General features: G+C 43.0%; 1 protein-coding gene across 2 annotated transcripts in view; it reads left to right on the forward strand.

The window, feature by feature from the left end:
- Positions 1-19,626, forward strand: part of LOC122937739 (ATP-binding cassette sub-family B member 5-like) — a 127,973-nt gene that overhangs the window by 39,145 nt on the left and 69,202 nt on the right. For both annotated transcript variants that reach the window (XM_044292755.1, XM_044292756.1), the window contains exons 3-9: positions 2,562-2,622; positions 7,027-7,177; positions 7,434-7,476; positions 11,001-11,192; positions 11,266-11,437; positions 11,807-11,931; positions 12,006-12,180. In XM_044292755.1, coding sequence (XP_044148690.1) covers positions 2,562-2,622; positions 7,027-7,177; positions 7,434-7,476; positions 11,001-11,192; positions 11,266-11,437; positions 11,807-11,931; positions 12,006-12,180 — 919 coding nt within the window. The remainder of the gene's footprint in view (positions 1-2,561; positions 2,623-7,026; positions 7,178-7,433; positions 7,477-11,000; positions 11,193-11,265; positions 11,438-11,806; positions 11,932-12,005; positions 12,181-19,626) is intronic.

Below are 19,626 nucleotides of genomic sequence, written 5' to 3' on the forward strand. Positions count from 1 at the left end.
TAAATTCCCCATTAAAAGTGTCCTGTCTGACCCAGGAAGAAGTACATCAGCGACTTAAAAAGATTAAAATAGACAAATCGCCAGGACCAGATGGCATACACCCCCGTATCCTATGGGAATTAAGTAATGTCATAGCCAGACCCTTATTTCTGATATATGCGGACTCTATACTGACTGGGGAATGTACCACAGGATTGGCGCATGGCAAATGTGGTGCCAATATTCAAAAATGGTCCAAAAACAGAGCCTGGAAACTATAGGGCGGTAAGTTTAACATCTGTTGTTGGTAAACTGTTTGAAGGTTTTCTGAGAGATGCCATCTTAGAGCATCTCAACGGAAATAAGCAAATAACGCCATATCAGCATGGCTTTGTGAGGGATCGGTCATGCCAAACTAATTTAATCAGTTTCTATGAGGAGGTAAGTTCTAGACTTGACAGCGGTGAATCAATGGATGTCGTATATCTGGACTTCTCCAAAGCATTTGACACTGTACCACATAAAAGGTTAGTATATAAAATGAGAATGCTCGGACTGGGAGAAAATGTCTGTATGTGGGTAAGTAACTGGCTGAGTGATAGAAAACAGAGGGTGGTTATTAATGGTACACACTCAGATTGGGTCACTGTCACTAGTGGGGTACCTCAGGGGTCAGTATTGGGCCCTATTCTCTTCAATATATTTATTAATGATCTTGTAGAAGGCTTGCATAGTAAAGTATCAATTTTCACAGATGACACTAAACTGTGTAAAGTAATTTACACTGAAGAGGACAGTATACTACTACAGAGAGATCTGTATAGATTGGAGGCTTGGGCAGATAAGTGGCAGATGAGGTTTAACACTGACAAATGTAAAGTTATGCACATGGGAAGGAACAATGCAAGTCACCCGTGCATACTAACACTGACATGGAAAAGGATCTAGGAATTTTAATAAACAGAAAACTAAGCTGCAAAAAACAGTGTCAGGCAGCTGCTGCCAAGCCCAATAAGATAATGGGTTGCATCAGAAGGGGCATAGATGCCCGTGATAAGAACATAGTCCTACCACTTTACAAATCGCTAGTCAGACCACACATGGAGTACTGTGTACAGTTCTGGGCTCCTGTAAACAAGGCAGACATAGCAGAGCTGGAGAAGATCCAGAGGAGGGCAACTAAAGTAATAACTGGAATTGGGCAACTACAGTACCCTGAAAGATTATCAAAATTAGGGTTATTCACTTTAGAAAAAAGACGAGGGGAGATTTAATTAATATGTATAAATATATCAGGGGTCAGTACAGAGATCTATCCCATCATCTATTTTTCCCCAGGACTGTGACGAGGGGACATCCTCTGCGTCTGGAGGAAAGAAGGTTTGTACACAAACATAGAAAAGGATTCTTTATGGTAAGAGCAGTGAGACTATGGAACTCTCTGCCTGAGGAGGTGGTGATGGTGAGTACAAGAAAGGAATTCAAGAGGGGCCTGGATGTATTTCTGGAGCGTAATAATATTACAGGCTATAGCTACTAGAGAGGGGTCATTGATCCAGGGAGTTATTCTGATTGCCTGATTGGAGTCAGGAAGGAATTATTTATTCCCCTAAAGTAGGGAAAATTGGCTTCTACCTCACAGTTTTTTTTTTTGCCTTCCTCTGGATCAACTTGCAGGATAACAGGCCGAACTGGATGGACAAATGTCTTTTTTCGGCCTTATGTGCTATGTTACTATTCACGGTAGAACATTGACATCTCTAATTAAAAAAATAAAAGTCTTCACAAAATAATAAGATCTAAAGAGCATCCTAACTTGACCATCTCCCAAATTGTTTGTAGGTAAATCATTTGCAATTCTCAGTAATCTGTTTTGCTCTGCTATGCTCATAAAAACGGAGGTTCTATGTTCTTATTATTATTTAATATGGTGCTTATCATCCTTGAACCTGTACAAAACACAAACATTTTTTGTAGGCAGGGGCGTAGCTATAGGGGGTGCAGAGACAGCAGTCACTACCAGGCTCAGGAGCATGAGGGGGCCCAAAGACCCTTGTGCCACATAAGAAAACATTGGTATTATAGAAAGTGCATGCTGGTCAAGTTACATCTCTGGCTGGAGGGATGGGGTTAGGTCAAGAATTTGGCATGGGTTTGCTGTTTCAATTTTTGCCTCAGGCAGCCCGAAGGCTATGTGCTTCCCTGCCCCTCATGGGCCCTGGTGCAAGAGTACAGCTTGGGACCCCGCAGAGCACTGAAGAAAGGGGGTCCCAAGCTGTACTCTTGCACCAGGGCCCATGAGCCTTTAGCTACACCCCTGTTTGTAGGACTTGGTCTTATTAGCACTTTCCATTTTGGATTCTCTAGTCCAATCCTGGACTTATTATAAACCTGTCAAAGAAGCCAATAATTGTACATCAAATCAATTTCTTTTGTCAACATTTTATTTAAATAGGACTGAGCTACAATACTGGTCACATGCCGTGCACAAGTTGGATGCTGTTTCTGTGGGAAAAACAGACCTATTTTTTCTATGTTAGACAACCACTTTAGTTTAATTTGTGTCCTCGTTTTGTTTACAGGCAGGCAAATGAAAAAGAAGGGAAGAAAGTGAAAGCAAAGGCTGTTAGTCCAGTGAAAATTGTAAGTAAGCCATTTACAGAATACCTGTGAGTGTATAAGAATTGTATAGTAAGAAGCAGTGTTATGACACACCTGTCTATTCATATAAGTTTATTTTTGTTAGTTGTTTTTTGTTTGACATAAAGATGTTTTTAATATACTAATAGTATATCAATAAGTAACACAATAGAGATGAATTCCTGGACACATCCATGACAATCAAATTATTAGATGCATTGTTCACTTCTATACTGCTATCGTTAAAAATCTGGAAATAGTTTATAATGCAACTAACTTACAAGTACCAGTGTGGCCCACACAGCAGCGCTGGCATCTGTTTTTGTGATGTGACAAATGACAATCCATTCCAGATGACGGGGTAGTGTGGCTACTTGCTGAACTTCCATAACACCTGCTGGCTGTAAATTAGGGTCTACCTTGCAACTTTTTTATTTAATATCCTCAAGGAGTGTCCTTAATACCCGTGTCCGTACAGACTAAGCATCCATAGCATCAGTCTCACTCTCAGGCTGAGGCAGATAGGAGAATGGGTACATCATTGCCATTAAGGGGAAGGTTGACCCTTACTCAGATCCACCAGAAGAAAAGATTATGAGGACCAACCACCCATCTGTACAGAACTTGTGCATACGTGTATCTGCCTTTCACTGTATCACATAAATAAATGTTAGTCTTTAATAAAGTGTAACACAATGGGGCAGATTTATCGTAGAATAGTGGCGTACACCAGACACAGTTTGCAATCTTTTCACACCAGAAATCTGGTGTATGTTCATGATAAATCTGCTCCAATGTCTGCAAATCCACCCATAAAAAGAAGCTAGTAAGAATGAATCTGGTCCAAATTCAATTCCAATTTTGTTCTTTTCTATTTGACTTTTGGAAACCATAACTGGAGCCATTTAAGATCTTTATATACTTTGGAAAGCCAGTCTAGCCCTGGGCAGAAGTATTCATGATCCAAGAGAGTGTATCCTTTCTCACTACACTAGTGCAGTTTTAACCTCAACAGATTTCCATAACAAAGTTGAGGAATTTACGGTAATATGTGAAAAAGGAAGGCAAAGACTCTTTGAACCTCAGTAAAGCTTGACAGTCTGCATTTAACCACCAAGCTTAGCTTTCTGCATTCTATGTATGACAAAGATGCATCATATATCCAGGAAAATAGTCAAAGTTGACCCTTTAACATAAAGAAGTGCATGGTGAATGGGGCCAACTGCAGTTCCCTGCACAGCTAGGTCTCATTCTGCTGTAAAGATCTGCAAATTGCAGGTCCCATCTACATTCACCTAAAATGGCCACTGGCTTTTCAGATTAGCCTATACACCACTGAGGCAACAACTGGTTCACCCCAAAGACCCAACGCCTAAACACAAGATGGACAACATTGTGTACGCAGTCCAGTGCAATGAGGAATGCTCAGAACTGTATATCAGCGAAACACAACAACAACTACATCAGCGTATGGCTCAGCATAGAAGAGCCAAAACCTCTGGTCACGATTCAGCCGTGTACTTACATCTAAAAGGAACAGGTCACACCTTTGAAGACAGTCAAGTACGTGTTTTGGATAAGGAGGCCGAATGATACAAACGAGGCGTGAAGGAGCCCATCTACGTAAAAATGGAGAAGCCAAGCTTGAATAGAGGTGGGGGGAGTTAGACATCTATTGTCTGCCACGTATAATGCTGTCTTGACACCTTTTTCTGGGAAGTCTTTATCACCTACTGACTCCAATTAGGATAATGGAATCAACACCGTTGACCCAATCCTGGGTATAATTACCAGATGTGGATTCAGTTACATATTTATTCCCAGAATTTTTGTACAATCACTCAGAATTGAGAAAGCTCGTTGGAAGAACGAGTGAAAAGTTTTCAAGAGATCTACAGTAAGTCCAGTTGCCTTGATTTATTCTTTACAGATACAATCAGTAGCAGAATAAACATTTATATTTAGTGACTTACAGGTAATGTCTCCCCTGGAGTTCTACTCTTTTTTTTTTTTCATTTGGTTCAAACCACTATAGTTGGCTTCTCCAGGCCATAACTGTCTCCAGTTCTGCCACAGGTTCTGTGCCCATACAGTTAGGTCCATATATATCTGGACAGATATAACATTTTTCTAATTTTTGTTCTGTACATTACCACAATGGATTTTGAACAAAACAATTCAGATGCAGTTGAAGTTCAGACTTTCAGCTGTAATTCAGTGGGCTGAACAAAATGATTGCATAAAAATGCAAGGAACTAAAGCATTTTTTAAACTCAACCCTTTCATTTCAGGGGCTCAAAAGAAATTGGACAAATTAAATAATTGTAAATAAAATGTTAATTTCTAATACTTGGTTGAAAACCCTTTGTTAGCAATGACTGCCTGAAGTCTTGAACTCATGGACATCACCAGACGCTGTGTTTCCTCCTTTTTAATCCTCTGCCAGGCTTTTACTGTAGCGTTTTTTTGTTGCAGTTTGTTTGTGGGCCTTTCTGTCTGAAGTTTAGTCCTTAACAAGTGAAATTCTCTATTGGGTTCAGATCAGGTGACTGACTTGGCCATTCAAGAATATTCCACTTCTTTGCTTTAATACACTCCTGGGTTGCTTTGGCTTTATGTTTTGGGTAATTGTCCATCTGTATTCTGAAACGCCGACCAATCAGTTCGGCAGCATTTGGCTAGATTTGAGCACACAGTAAGTCTCTGAAAACCCCAGAATTCATCCGACTGCTTCTGTCCTGTGTCACATCATCGATAAACACTAGGGACCCAGTGCCACTGGCAGCCATGCATGCCCAGGCCGTCACACTGCCTCCGCCGTGTTAAAGTTGATGTGGTATGCTTTGGATCTTGAGTTGTTCCATGCCTTCGCCATAATTTTTTCTTCCTATCATTCTAGTAGAGGTTGATCTTGGTTTCATCTGTCCAAAGAATGTTCTTCCAGAAGTATGCTGGTTTTTTAAGTTGTTTCTTGGCGAAGTCCAATCTAGCCTTCTTATCCTTAAAGCTTATGAGTGGCTTGCACCGTGCAGTGAACCCTCTGTATTTACTTTCATGCAGTCTTCTCTTTATGGTAGATTGGGATATTGATACGCCTGTATCCTAGAGAGTGTTGTTCACTTGGTTGGCTGTTATGAAGGGGTTTCTCTTCACCATAGTAATTATTCTGCGGCCATCCACCACTGTTGTCTTCTGTGGGCGTCCAGGTCTTTTTGCATTGCTGAGGTCACCAGTGCTTTCTTTCTCAGGATGTACCAAACTGTAGATTTTGCCACCCATAATAGTGTAGCAATTTCTCGGATGTTTTTTTTTTTTTTTCTGTTTTCGCAGATGAAGGATGGCTTGTTTCACCTGCATGGAGAGATCCTTTGACCTATTGTTTACTTCTCAGCAAAATCTTGACAATGCATGCACCACACCTCAGAACAACTCCAGGCGTTTTATGTGCTTAATTGAGAATTAAATAATGATGGAATTGCCCACATTTGCCCATGAAACAGCCTTTGAGTCAAATGTCCAATTACTTTTAGTCCCTTTAAAAACAGGATGCCGCATGTAAAGGAGCTGAAACGCCTAAACCCTTCATCCAATTTTAATGTGGATACCCTCAAATGAAAGCTAAAAGTCTGGACTTTATGCCCATGTCCATTATATAACTTGAATATGTTTTAGTAAACAGGTTAAAAAAACTAAATTTGTGTCAGTGTCTAAATATATATGGACCTAAATGTATATGGTGTAACAAGTTCTGTGCTTCCATACTGTACTATATGCCCTCTGCCCCATGCTGTGTTCCCATACTGTGTCTCATACTCAGTGCCCCAAAACTTCCTCATGCTGTGTCTCATGCTCTGGGTCCCCATGCTCTGCCACATGCTCTGTGCCTCCTACTATCTGACCCATGCTCTTTGCCGTAGTAAACTGTGCACACATTGTAATAATTACATTTCCTTAGTCCCAGTATGTCCTCCAGTTATGCAATTTCCTGTTCTTCAGGCCAGGATGGCATCTACAGAACATTGCAGGCGTTAAAATAATGTCATTGCACATCTGGTATCACAAGAAAGTGCCGAGCAGCAGGGCAGGGAACCAATAGTTCTCTTGTCCTTCCAGCACTGAGGAGGATGCTCGATTATATCTGTGTCCTATGGAAGCAGATAAAACTAACAATAGGGGACCTCAGAAACAGGTTGAATCATCCTGGTAACCAGGTAATGAGGGGTGATGCAATCTGTGTGGTTGCACAGGCGGCACACCCCTAAGGCCGGCTCTATATCAGATCAGAATAGCAGAGCCTATAATTGCAGTGGGTCTGCAAACTTTGCGAGACCGAGCTACAAGCTTTCTATGTTCTTGACATGCACTAAACTTAAATCTTATTTTCCTTTGAATCTGGTTTTTATTTAGTTTCGCTATTCCGATGGTCTGGATGTATTCTACATGATCATCGGGTCTCTTGGGGCACTCTGCAACGGGATCTGCCTTCCTTTAATGCACATTGTGTTTGGTGAAATGACCGATAGTATCTTGTGTCACAACTCATCGACACAAAATTCATGTAAGAAAATCTAAGTTACTAATATCAGTAAAAAAATTAAATAATTTACAAATGTACAGTAATTGAAACATTAGAAAGTCACCATAGTTGGTTTACTTGCACTGAAAAATATAGTGTTACCTGACCTCCATATTTATGAATGTTGTTTTTTTACACATTTTTCAAAAATGTACAACATTTCTAACTTGGAAAGGAAAATTAAGCCCTTATCACATGAGATACACGTAGTTCTTATTCTTATGTTTTCTGTTTACAGCTGTATGTGCACAGTTCAAACCAATAGAAGAACAGATGGCACTGTAAGTTATATGAGCAAATATATCTAATAATACTGGTCACACACATATGAGAGGTGTTTGGTTTACTAATTATTAATGTTTCCTGATTCCCCCATCCCCCACATGCACACAGTGATTTTAAAGTAAGTTTATCTGAATGGAAAGAAATTATCTCCTGGAGAACAAACAATGGACATGTTGAAATCCTACATAAAAAAAATAAAAATTCACTCCAATGGCATGGGGCAATTGGTCTGTACCCACACACAATAGACTGTGTGAGGATCCCAACTATATTTATCTAATGTGTATGATCAGCTTAGTGCACATACCGGAATATGACTGAATATAATATGACAGTTTCTGCATTGCTTTCTTATTGTGTACCATGTTTATGAAAACAAATAATAATAATTTTTTATATAGGATGTAAAGGGAATATACTACAAGGATATTCCCAGGTAAAGCAGACACAATGCCTTGTAGGGCTAGTTCCGCTGAATGTAATGATACTTTTCAGTTGCTGATCGATTTCTTCATTCTGGAGCTTGACTGGCCCAGATATTGTCATGTGAACTTATCTGGCAGTTCCTTCAAGAGTAAAAAAAATAAAAATAAAAATGCAAAGGAGAGGGAAGAGCATTACTGGGCCCTGACTCGCCTATCTTTAGCTGTGCTGACCATTTTTCCTATGGCTAAAGGAATTTTCCAGTGTTTTAAAATTATATTCTGCTCAGAGGTAACAAAAAACAAGTTACAACTGATTCAATTCTCCATAGTGCCCCACTTTTCAGGTATGCCCTCTGGCCCGGGGTATTAACACTTCCACTTCCTGCTTGTGCTTGACAGAGGACATTTCCACTGGCTCATTCTAATAGCTGTGCCAGGCCCCTTCTCTACACATCGGTCAACTTATTGTTGACTTAGCTATTAAAATTTACCAGTCAGCCAATCTCTTTCACACACAGTACTGGTCATGTGCTGATACAGAAAACGCTATCTGTGTTGAGCAAGCAAGAAGTAGAGGTGTTGGGACCAGAGGGTATACTTGAAGATCTTGGCACCATGGAGACTTGAAATACAAGTTATACAAAAGAATGGCCAGCTCACAAGAAGTTAATTACATACAATTTAATCCCAACCTATAAAATTAAGCCAAGTGTTGGCTAATCATACATATACATATACGTTCTTATGCTGACCTAGATATACCATATGGCAGCATGCAATTAAATGTATTATTAGATCCAAGACTTGACAATAAAAGCTAATACATAAAAATATAAAAAATAACAATTAATAAATGATCACGGTCCCTCCTTTATACTAAGCTGCGGAGCTCTCGCAGCTTACACTATAATGTATGGACTGCAGCCCTACGTTTTTTTTCTTATTCAATTTTCCTATTGCTGCATTTTCCTTGAGTTGATAGAGTATTCTATAAAACAGTGTTTCCCATCCAGCGTGCCTCCAGCTGTTGCAAAACTACAACTGCCAGCATGCCCAGACAGCCTTTGGCTGTGCGGGCATGCTGGGAGTTGTAGTTTTGTAACAGCTGGAGGCAAACTGGTTGGGAAACACTGCTATAGAACATATGCAAGTGTTCAATGTCTCAATTCACACTAATGAGTGCGTTAGATAGTTAACAGTGGTGATGTGCGAGTCCACTTACATATCCGGACAGTTCGTCGCCTTTTGATGTGACAGGTAATTTTCTTTTGCAGCGCTTATGCGCTTCTTACCCAATACAGGTGGTGTCTGCACGGTGGAGTCTAATGGCATACGGTTCAGATTTCAGCCGCTCCACGGATAGTCTCCGGCCGTCGATGACGCTGCGCGCCTGCGCAGTATGTTGTTCCGGACGCTGCCTGCTCCACGTGTGGACCCCGATTCCTGACAGTGCTAGACACCTGCGCAAATAGAAAGTTCTGGCTGCTCACGGCCTGCAGATCACTGCACTATACTGGTTCAACCTCGCACTTGGAGATTTTCCAATTTTTCGATTCCCAATGGTAGGGGTATTACACCAATTATAACAGGGGTGCAGTCACTTTTCTAGCCAGACGCGTTTCAAAACCGCATGGGTTTCTTCCTCAGTGGCAATATGTTGAATGAGATAAAGGGGACATATTGCTCCTTATATGGAGCCTAAGTTAAAATCAAAACCCGGATCGAACCGTGACCAAATCATTAAACATACTAATCAATCCAATATCACGTGCTCGCTTGATCATACAATATGAGTTATTCACCCAATATATGTTACTGCCATATGCTGGATACTGGTATCATTATATATAGCAATAATATTGCATTATGTGAATTTCATATACATAATCCTAATCCAGCAAGCTTGGTTTTCCTTGATGTAATGACTGGATTCGGTGGAAGGGTGCAGGACGTGTCAGTGCGCTGATAAAACAGCCAGGCATCGACACACCGTGTACTCCTGCCACCGAACCGTCTATAGGAACCCAAACATTTCGAGTTCGGAATTGAGTCCTCTAGGTGCTATAGTTCCAAATTCATAAATCATTTTTGACTCGTATCTGGACATTTTAGATATAAAGTCGCCCCCTCTCCAGTCTTTTTTAACAGTCTGTAGAGCTGCATACTTTAAGCCTGTTGGATCACTCGCATGATGTATTTTAAAATGTTTAGACAGCACATGTTTATCGTAGCCCTTCTTAATGTTGTTTATGTGTTCAGAAATCCTGATCTTGAGGGTCCTACTAGTATGACCCACGTACTGTTTCATATAGGGACAATCCAACACATAAATAACAGCTTCACTGTTACATGATAGTATTTCATTTCCCATTCGTAGGAATTGGTATGGGAAATAATTTTTGTGGTTTTCCTGGGAAATTTTGTGATTCGACAGTTTGCACAAATCCCACATGTATAAAACCCCTTGAGTATCATCCAAGGTGTAATTATATCTTATTTCTTCTTTTCTCTTAATGCTGGGAGCTACTTGTAACCCTATATTTGCTGCCTTTGATTAAAACAATAGGGGTTTAATTGGCAAAACAGTAGCCAGGATTTTATCTTCACGTAACATGTGCCAGTGTTTGTTCACTACTTTTGAAATCTTTTTATATTTCACATTGAAGGGTAATATTAACTTAGATGTTGCTCCTTGGTTACTTTCTTTATTCTTTTCTTCAAAAAATGTGCGTCTATCTAGATTTTTTACTCTCTTCAATGCATCATCCAGGAGCACGGGTGGATACTGTTTCTCCCCAAATTTATTTTTTATGGTCATTGCTTACAGTTCGAACTGTTCGTTCTTGGTGCAGTTGCGCTTCAACCTACGAAATTGGCTGAATGGTACATTAAGCAGCCATCGTGGTAGGTGACAGCTTGTATTTAAAATAAAGCTGTTGAAATACAAGTTCTATAACCTACCTTCTGCTATACTTTTTGAAATCATGTTAAAGCAGCCCTGGTGGAGGAATCAGGAAGCCAATCTGTGGCTATGCTAATAGTATTGTGTATATTTTAGCTTCTGAGTAATTATCAACTATCACTTCCCTCCATAGGTTTTCCTTATATTATGCTGCTTTAGGAGCTGCTGTCTTAGTTTGTGGATATGTACAAGTATCATTTTGGGTTCTAGCTGCTGCAAGACAGACAAGAAGAATACGAAAAACATTTTTCCATTCAGTATTATCCAAAGAAATGAGTTGGTTTGATGTCACCAAATCTGGAGAACTTAACAGTCGACTCACAGAGTAAGAGTAACAGAGTAATATTTTATGTTGAGGTTTTGTTACCTTACTAAATATATTTGCTTGTATATTTTAGAGACATCAATAAAATTAATGATGGAATTGGAGACAAAGTTGGCCATTTTTTGCAAAATTTCGCAACTTGTTTAGCTGGATTAGTAATTGGATTGGCAAAAGGGTGGAAGCTTGCATTAGTATACATGTCCACAAGTCCACTAATGTCAATATCATCAGCATTTTGTTCTAAGGTAATCAACACGATTGTTGTTACATACTCAAAAATGCTTTTATTAGTCACTAACTGCTCGCAGGTTGGCTTAGCTGATACTTTAAATCCCAAATGGATTGATGTGCAGATGTCTTTCAACTTAAAATCCACCTCAAGCAGCCAACTCAGCGAGTGATCTGTGATCATGTTGACCCCTGCCTTTCAGACATTGGTGGCATACCCTCTGGAATTACACCTTTAATTGTATGAAACCGAATCTTTCACTTGACCCATTACACTGATCTATCATTGTCTTAAAAAAACATTGTTATTCTTTATGTGCACACCATCTTAAATAATGTTATCTCATAAAATAAATGTAAAAAATTATTTTTCACTCTGTCAATAGATGATGGTGTCGCTGACAAGCAAAGAGCTCTCAGCATATGCAAAAGCCGGAGCCGTGGCTGAAGAGGTCCTCTCCTCCATAAGGACAGTGGTGGCATTTGGAGGGCAAGAGAAAGAACTAAAAAGGTGTTTTCATAAGGGTTAAGTTATACAAAAACTTATATATGCCAAACTTCATATATCATTGTTTTCATTTTTAGATACACAAATAATTTGGGAGAAGCCAAAAAACTTGGTATCAAGAAAGCTATTGCATCCCAGCTTGCCCTTGGCTTTGTGTATCTAATTGTGTATGCATCATACGGGCTAGGATTTTGGTATGGTACAGTTCTTATTCTGGGAGATCAGGGATATACCATTGGAGATGCCCTTGTGGTAAGTATTTTTAAGGGAATCTAATAATCTTTTAAGATTCCTTGTACATAACTTTTTCATAGACCAAATATAATCACATAAAAATTAATAAAGAATAATTTGTTTTAAAATACTATCAGCACCATCTACACTACTTCTATTTCTGATACCCCGTGAACATACCTGATTTTACTTTAATGTAAGGGCTCTTTCACACTTGCGTTGTTCTGTTCCGGCATAGAGTTCCGTCGTCGGTGCTCTATGCCGGAAGAATCCTGATCAGGATTATCCCCATGCATTCAGAATGGAGAAAAATCCGTTCAGGATGCATCAGGATGTCTTCAGTTCCAGACCGGAATGTTTTTTGGCTGGAGAAAATACCGCAGCATGCTGCGCTTTTTGCTCCGGCCAAAAATCCTGAACACTTGCCGCAAGGCCGGATCCGGAATTAATGCCCATTGAAAGGCATTAATCCGGATCCGGCCTAAGCTAAACGTCGTTTCGGCGCATTACCGGATCCGACGTTTAGCTTTTTCTGAATGGTTACCATGGCTGCCAGGACGCTAAAGTCCTGTTTGCCATGGTAAAGTGTAGTGGGAGCGGGGGAGCAGTATACTTACCGTCCGTGCGGCTTCCGGGGCGCTTCAGAGTGACGTCAGGGCGCCCCACGCGCATGGATGACGTGATTGCATGGACACGTCATCCATGCGAATAGGGCGCTCTGACATCATTCTGGAGCGCCCCGGGACCCGCACGGACGGTAAGTATACCGCTCCCCCGCTCCCCACTACTACTATGGCAACCAGGACTTTAATAGCGTCCTGGCTGCCATAGTAACACTGAACGCATTTTGAAGACTGATCCGTCTTCAAATGCTTTCAGTTCACTTGCGTTTTTCCGGATCCGGCGTGTAATTCCGGCAAATAGAGTACACGACGGATCCGGACAACGCAAGTGTGAAAGAGCCCTAAGTAAAATACAATTTGACCTTTTTGACTAAAACAAGAAGTAAAAGAAACACGCCAGAAAAAAATATTACATTTACTATATTACCTAATACAAGGCCTGACGGGGCTGTGCTTGATTTATAAAACACAGATTGTAAAATATCAGGCCTTATTCACACGTCGGTGTGCCTGTGGCAAGGCGGTTAGCATTTCATCCATGAAGATGACCATTGTTGGTCCATGTTTTTATCTGCTATCATCTGCTAAACTGAAAAGAGGATTTCTAGAGCATCTCCTACCAATAGTCAGTGAAAACTACTATCAAAACACAGTCCCAATCCATGTTCTTTCAGCAATTTTCACAAACCCATAAACTTTAATAGGCCAGAGTGGTGCATGATTCAGATAGAGATAATACAGGTCACAATACAAGTCTTGAACACCTACACAGAATTCAATGTCCTTGTGATTGCTTTAAAGCATATCCTAAAATGATGTTAACAGCAATTCAGGCAACATGGTCAATTGCACTCATAAACAATATAGATGATACTTTCCCATTAAATCAGATGATTTGCTGCTTGTCTGCTGTTGCTAAATGCTTATAATCCACACTACAAAAATGTAAATAAATATAATATTTATTGAATTCCATATAATAAAAAGTATAATAATACAATCACAGAGATACGGTTAAAAACGGATCCCATATAGCAGCATGTGGCAAGTCACACATAAAAACATACATAGATCTATGCGTATCAAAGAACGCCTGTAAAAGTCCACTAATCAGAAGGGCCCATATCCATCAGTACACTAATCCTGGAAGTCAGGATAATTTATATAGCTTGGTAAAAAGTTCCCTAGCCAACCTACAAAGCAGGCAGGCCCAATGGCCATATCATGTTAGTGCATGGTGGATAACCAACCCAACTGTATATGAACCACAATATAAGATAGGTAAGGCACAAGGCTAAACTCAAAGGTAATAAGTATAATACATAGACCAAACATAGAAACATGAAATGATACAGACCGCTGTGTAGTCTGACCTCCAGCAACTCCGCCACGTACGTTTTGCCCGACGGTTTCGCACGATAGCCCCCTGGAAGAAGTCGTTGGGAGAAACGTACATTTTTGTAGTGTGGCTTTTTGGGTGTTTTCTCTTTAGATGGCCACACACATGGTTCAGAATCATTGGTGTTTTGTGGGAGTATTAGACGCTTATAATGCTGCATGATACAACTGTTCACACTGTACATCTATAGACGTTACATATAGAGTTGAGCGAACACCTGGATGTTCGGGTTCGAGAAGTTCGGCCGAACATCCCGGAAATGTTCGGGTTCGGGATCCGAACCCGATCCGAACTTCGTCCCGAACCCGAACCCCATTGAAGTCAATGGGGACCCGAACTTTTCGGCACTAAAAAGGCTGTAAAACAGCCCAGGAAAGAGCTAGAGGGCTGCAAAAGGCAGCAACATGTAGGTAAATCCCCTGCAAACAAATGTGGATAGGGAAATGAATTAAAATAAAAATTAAATAAATAAAAATTAACCAAAATCAATTGGAGAGAGGTTCCATAGCAGAGAATCTGGCTTCCCGTCACCCACCACTGGAACAGTCCATTCTCAGATATTTAGGCCCCGGCACCCAGGCAGAGGAGAGAGGTCCCGTAACAGAGAATCTGTCTTCATGTCAGCAGAGAATTAGTCTGCATGTCATAGCAGAGAATGAGGCTTCACGTCAGCCACCACTGCAACAGTCCATTGGCATATATTTAGGCCCAGCACCCAGGCAGAGGAGGGAGGTCCCGTAACAGAGAATCTGTCTTCATGTCAGCAGAGAATTAGTCTGCATGTCATAGCAGAGAATGAGGCTTCACGTCAGCCACCACTGCAACAGTCCATTGGCATATATTTAGGCCCAGCACACACACAGGCAGAGGAGAGAGGTCCCGTAACAGAGAATCTGGCTTCATGTCAGCAGAGAATCAGTCTGCATGTCATAGCAGAGAATGAGGCTTCACGTCAGCCACCACTGCAACAGTCCATTGGCATATATTTAGGCCCAGCACACACACAGGCAGAGGAGAGAGGTCCCGTAACAGAGAATCTGGCTTCATGTCAGCAGAGAATCAGTCTGCATGTCATAGCAGAGAATGAGGCTTCACGTCAGCCACCACTGCAACAGTCCATTGGCATATATTTAGGCCCAGCACCCAGGCAGAGGAGGGAGGTCCCGTAACAGAGAATCTGTCTTCATGTCAGCAGAGAATTAGTCTGCATGTCATAGCAGAGAATGAGGCTTCACGTCAGCCACCACTGCAACAGTCCATTGGCATATATTTAGGCCCAGCACACACACAGGCAGAGGAGAGAGGTCCCGTAACAGAGAATCTGGCTTCATGTCAGCAGAGAATCAGTCTGCATGTCATAGCAGAGAATGAGGCTTCACGTCACCCACCACTGCAACAGTCCATTGGCATATATTTAGGCCTAGCACACAGGCAGAGCAGAGAGGTCCCGTAACAGACAATCTGGCTTCATGTCAGCAGAGAATCAGTCTGCATGTCATAGCAGAGAATCAGGCTTCACGTCACCCACCACTGCAACAGTCCATTGGCATATATTTAGGCCTAGCACACAGGCAGAGCAGAGAGGTCCCGTAACAGACAATCTGGCTTCATGACAGCAGAGAATTAGTCTGCATGTCATAGCAGAGAATGAGGCTTCACGTCAGCCACCACTGCAACAGTCCATTGGCATATATTTAGGCCCAGCACCCAGGCAGAGGAGAGAGGTCCCGTAACAGACAATCTGGCTTCATGTCAGCAGAGAATTAGTCTGCATGTCATAGCAGAGAATCAGGCTTCACGTCAGCCACCACTGCAACAGTCCATTGTCATAAATTTAGGCCCAGCACCCAGGCAGAGGAGAGAGGTCCCGTAACAGACAATCTGGCTTCATGTCAGCAGAGAATTAGTCTGCATGTCATAGCAGAGAATGAGGCTTCACGTCAGCCACCACTGCAACAGTCCATTGGCATATATTTAGGCCTAGCACACAGGCAGAGCAGAGAGGTCCCGTAACAGACAATCTGGCTTCATGACAGCAGAGAATCAGTCTGCATGTCATAGCAGAGAATCAGGCTTCACGTCAGCCACCACTGCAACAGTCCATTGTCATAAATTTAGGCCCAGCACCCAGGCAGAGGAGAGAGGTCCCGTAACAGAGAATCTGGCTTCATGTCAGCAGAGAATCAGTCTTCATATCATAGCAGAGAATCAGGCTTCACGTCACCCACCACTGTAAGAGTCAATTTTCATAAATTTAGGCCCAGAACCCAGGCAGAGGAGAAAGGTCCCGTAACAGACAATCTGGCTTCATGTCAGCAGAGAATCAGTCTTCATATCATAGCCTAGAATCAGGCTTCACGTCACCCACCACTGTAAGAGTCAATTTTCATAAATTTAGGCCCAGAACCCAGGCAGAGGAGAAAGGTCCCGTAACAGACAATCTGGCTTCATGTCAGCAGAGAATCAGTCTTCATATCATAGCAGAGAATCAGGCTTCACGTCACCCACCACTGCAACAGTCAATTGTCATAAATTTAGGCCCAGCACCCAGGCAGAGGAGAGAGCTCCCGTAACAGAGGATCTGGCTTCATGTCAGCAGAGAATCAGTCTGCATGTCATAGCAGAGAATGAGGCTTCACGTCACCCACCACTGCAACAGTCCATTGGCATATATTTAGGCCTAGCACACAGGCAGAGCAGAGAGGTCCCGTAACAGACAATCTGGCTTCATGTCAGCAGAGAATCAGTCTGCATGTCATAGCAGAGAATGAGGCTTCACGTCACCCACCACTGCAACAGTCCATTGGCATATATTTAGGCCTAGCACACAGGCAGAGCAGAGAGGTCCCGTAACAGACAATCTGGCTTCATGACAGCAGAGAATCAGTCTGCATGTCATAGCAGAGAATGAGGCTTCACGTCACCCACCACTGCAACAGTCCATTGGCATATATTTAGGCCTAGCACACAGGCAGAGCAGAGAGGTCCCGTAACAGACAATCTGGCTTCATGTCAGCAGAGAATCAGTCTGCATGTCATAGCAGAGAATGAGGCTTCACGTCACCCACCACTGCAACAGTCCATTGGCATATATTTAGGCCTAGCACACAGGCAGAGCAGAGAGGTCCCGTAACAGACAATCTGGCTTCATGACAGCAGAGAATCAGTCTGCATGTCATAGCAGAGAATGAGGCTTCACGTCACCCACCACTGCAACAGTCCATTGGCATATATTTAGGCCTAGCACACAGGCAGAGCAGAGAGGTCCCGTAACAGACAATCTGGCTTCATGTCAGCAGAGAATCAGTCTGCATGTCATAGCAGAGAATGAGGCTTCACGTCACCCACCACTGCAACAGTCCATTGGCATATATTTAGGCCTAGCACACAGGCAGAGCAGAGAGGTCCCGTAACAGACAATCTGGCTTCATGACAGCAGAGAATCAGTCTGCATGTCATAGCAGAGAATGAGGCTTCACGTCACCCACCACTGCAACAGTCCATTGGCATATATTTAGGCCTAGCACACAGGCAGAGCAGAGAGGTCCCGTAACAGACAATCTGGCTTCATGACAGCAGAGAATCAGTCTGCATGTCATAGCAGAGAATGAGGCTTCACGTCACCCACCACTGCAACAGTCCATTGGCATATATTTAGGCCTAGCACACAGGCAGAGCAGAGAGGTCCCGTAACAGACAATCTGGCTTCATGTCAGCAGAGAATCAGTCTGCATGTCATAGCAGAGAATGAGGCTTCACGTCACCCACCACTGCAACAGTCCATTGGCATATATTTAGGCCTAGCACACAGGCAGAGCAGAGAGGTCCCGTAACAGACGATCTGGCTTCATGTCAGCAGAGAATCAGTCTGCATGTCATAGCAGAGAATCAGGCTTCACGTCAGCCACCACTGCAACAGTCCATGGTCATAAATTTAGGCCCAGCACCCAGGCAGAGGAGAGAGGTCCCGTAACAGACAATCTGGCTTCATGTCAGCAGAGAATTAGTCTGCATGTCATAGCAGAGAATCAGGCTTCATGTCAGCCACCACTGCAACAGTCCATTGGCATATATTTAGGCCTAGCACACAGGCAGAGGAGAGGTTCATTCAACTTTGGGTAGCATCGCAATATAATGGTAAAATGAAAATAAAAATAGGATTGAATGAGGAAGTGCCCTGGAGTCCAATAATATATGGTTATGGGGAGGTAGTTAATGTCTAATCTGGACAAGGGACGGACAGGTCCTGTGGGATCCATGCCTGGTTCATTTTTATGAACGTCAGCTTGTCCACATTGGCTGTAGACAGGCGGCTGCGTTTGTCTGTAATGACGCCCCCTGCCGTGCTGAATACACGTTCAGACAAAACGCTGGCTGCCGGGCAGGCCAGCACCTCCAAGGCATAAAAGGCTAGCTCTGGCCACGTGGACAATTTAGAGACCCAGAAGTTGAATGGGGCCGAACCATCAGTCAGTACGTGGAGGGGTGTGCACACGTACTGTTCCACCATGTTAGTGAAATGTTGCCTCCTGCTAACACGTTGCGTATCAGGTGGTGGTGCAGTTAGCTGTGGCGTGTTGACAAAAGTTTTCCACATCTCTGCCATGCTAACCCTGCCCTCAGAGGAGCTGGCCGTGACACAGCTGCCTTGGCGACCTCTTGCTCCTCCTCTGCCTTGGCCTTGGGCTTCCACTTGTTCCCCTGTGACATTTGGGAATGCTCTCAGTAGCGCGTCTACCAACGTGCGCTTGTACTCGCGCATCTTCCTATCACGCTCCAGTGCAGGAAGTAAGGTGGGCACATTGTCTTTGTAGCGTGGATCCAGCAGGGTGGCAACCCAGTAGTCCGCACAGGTTAAAATGTGGGCAACTCTGCTGTCGTTGCGCAGGCACTGCAGCATGTAGTCGCTCATGTGTGCCAGGCTGCCCAGGGGTAAGGACAAGCTGTCCTCTGTGGGAGGCGTATCGTCATCGTCCTGCCTTTCCCCCCAGCCACGCACCAGTGATGGACCCGAGCTGCGTTGGGTGCCACCCCGCTGTGACCATGCTTCATCCTCATCCTCCTCCACCTCCTCCTCATCCTCGTCCTCCTCGTCCTCCAGTAGTGGGCCCTGGCTGGCCACATTTGTACCTGGCCTCTGCTGTTGCAAAAAACCTCCCTCTGAGTCACTTCGAAGAGACTGGCCTGAAAGTGCTAAAAATGACCCCTCTTCCTCATCCTCCTCCTCCTCCTCCTGGGCCACCTCCTGTTCCATCATCGCCCTAAGTGTTTTCTCAAGGAGACATAGAAGTGGTATTGTAACGCTGATAACGGTGTCATCGCCACTGGCCATGTTGGTGGAGTACTCGAAACAGCGCAACAGGGCACACAGGTCTCGCATGGAGGCCCAGTCATTGGTGGTGAAGTGGTGCTGTTCTGTAGTGCGACTGACCCGTGCGTGCT

This window comes from Bufo gargarizans, chromosome 5 (genome assembly GCF_014858855.1).
Source record: "Bufo gargarizans isolate SCDJY-AF-19 chromosome 5, ASM1485885v1, whole genome shotgun sequence".
Classification (NCBI taxonomy): domain Eukaryota; kingdom Metazoa; phylum Chordata; class Amphibia; order Anura; family Bufonidae; genus Bufo; species Bufo gargarizans.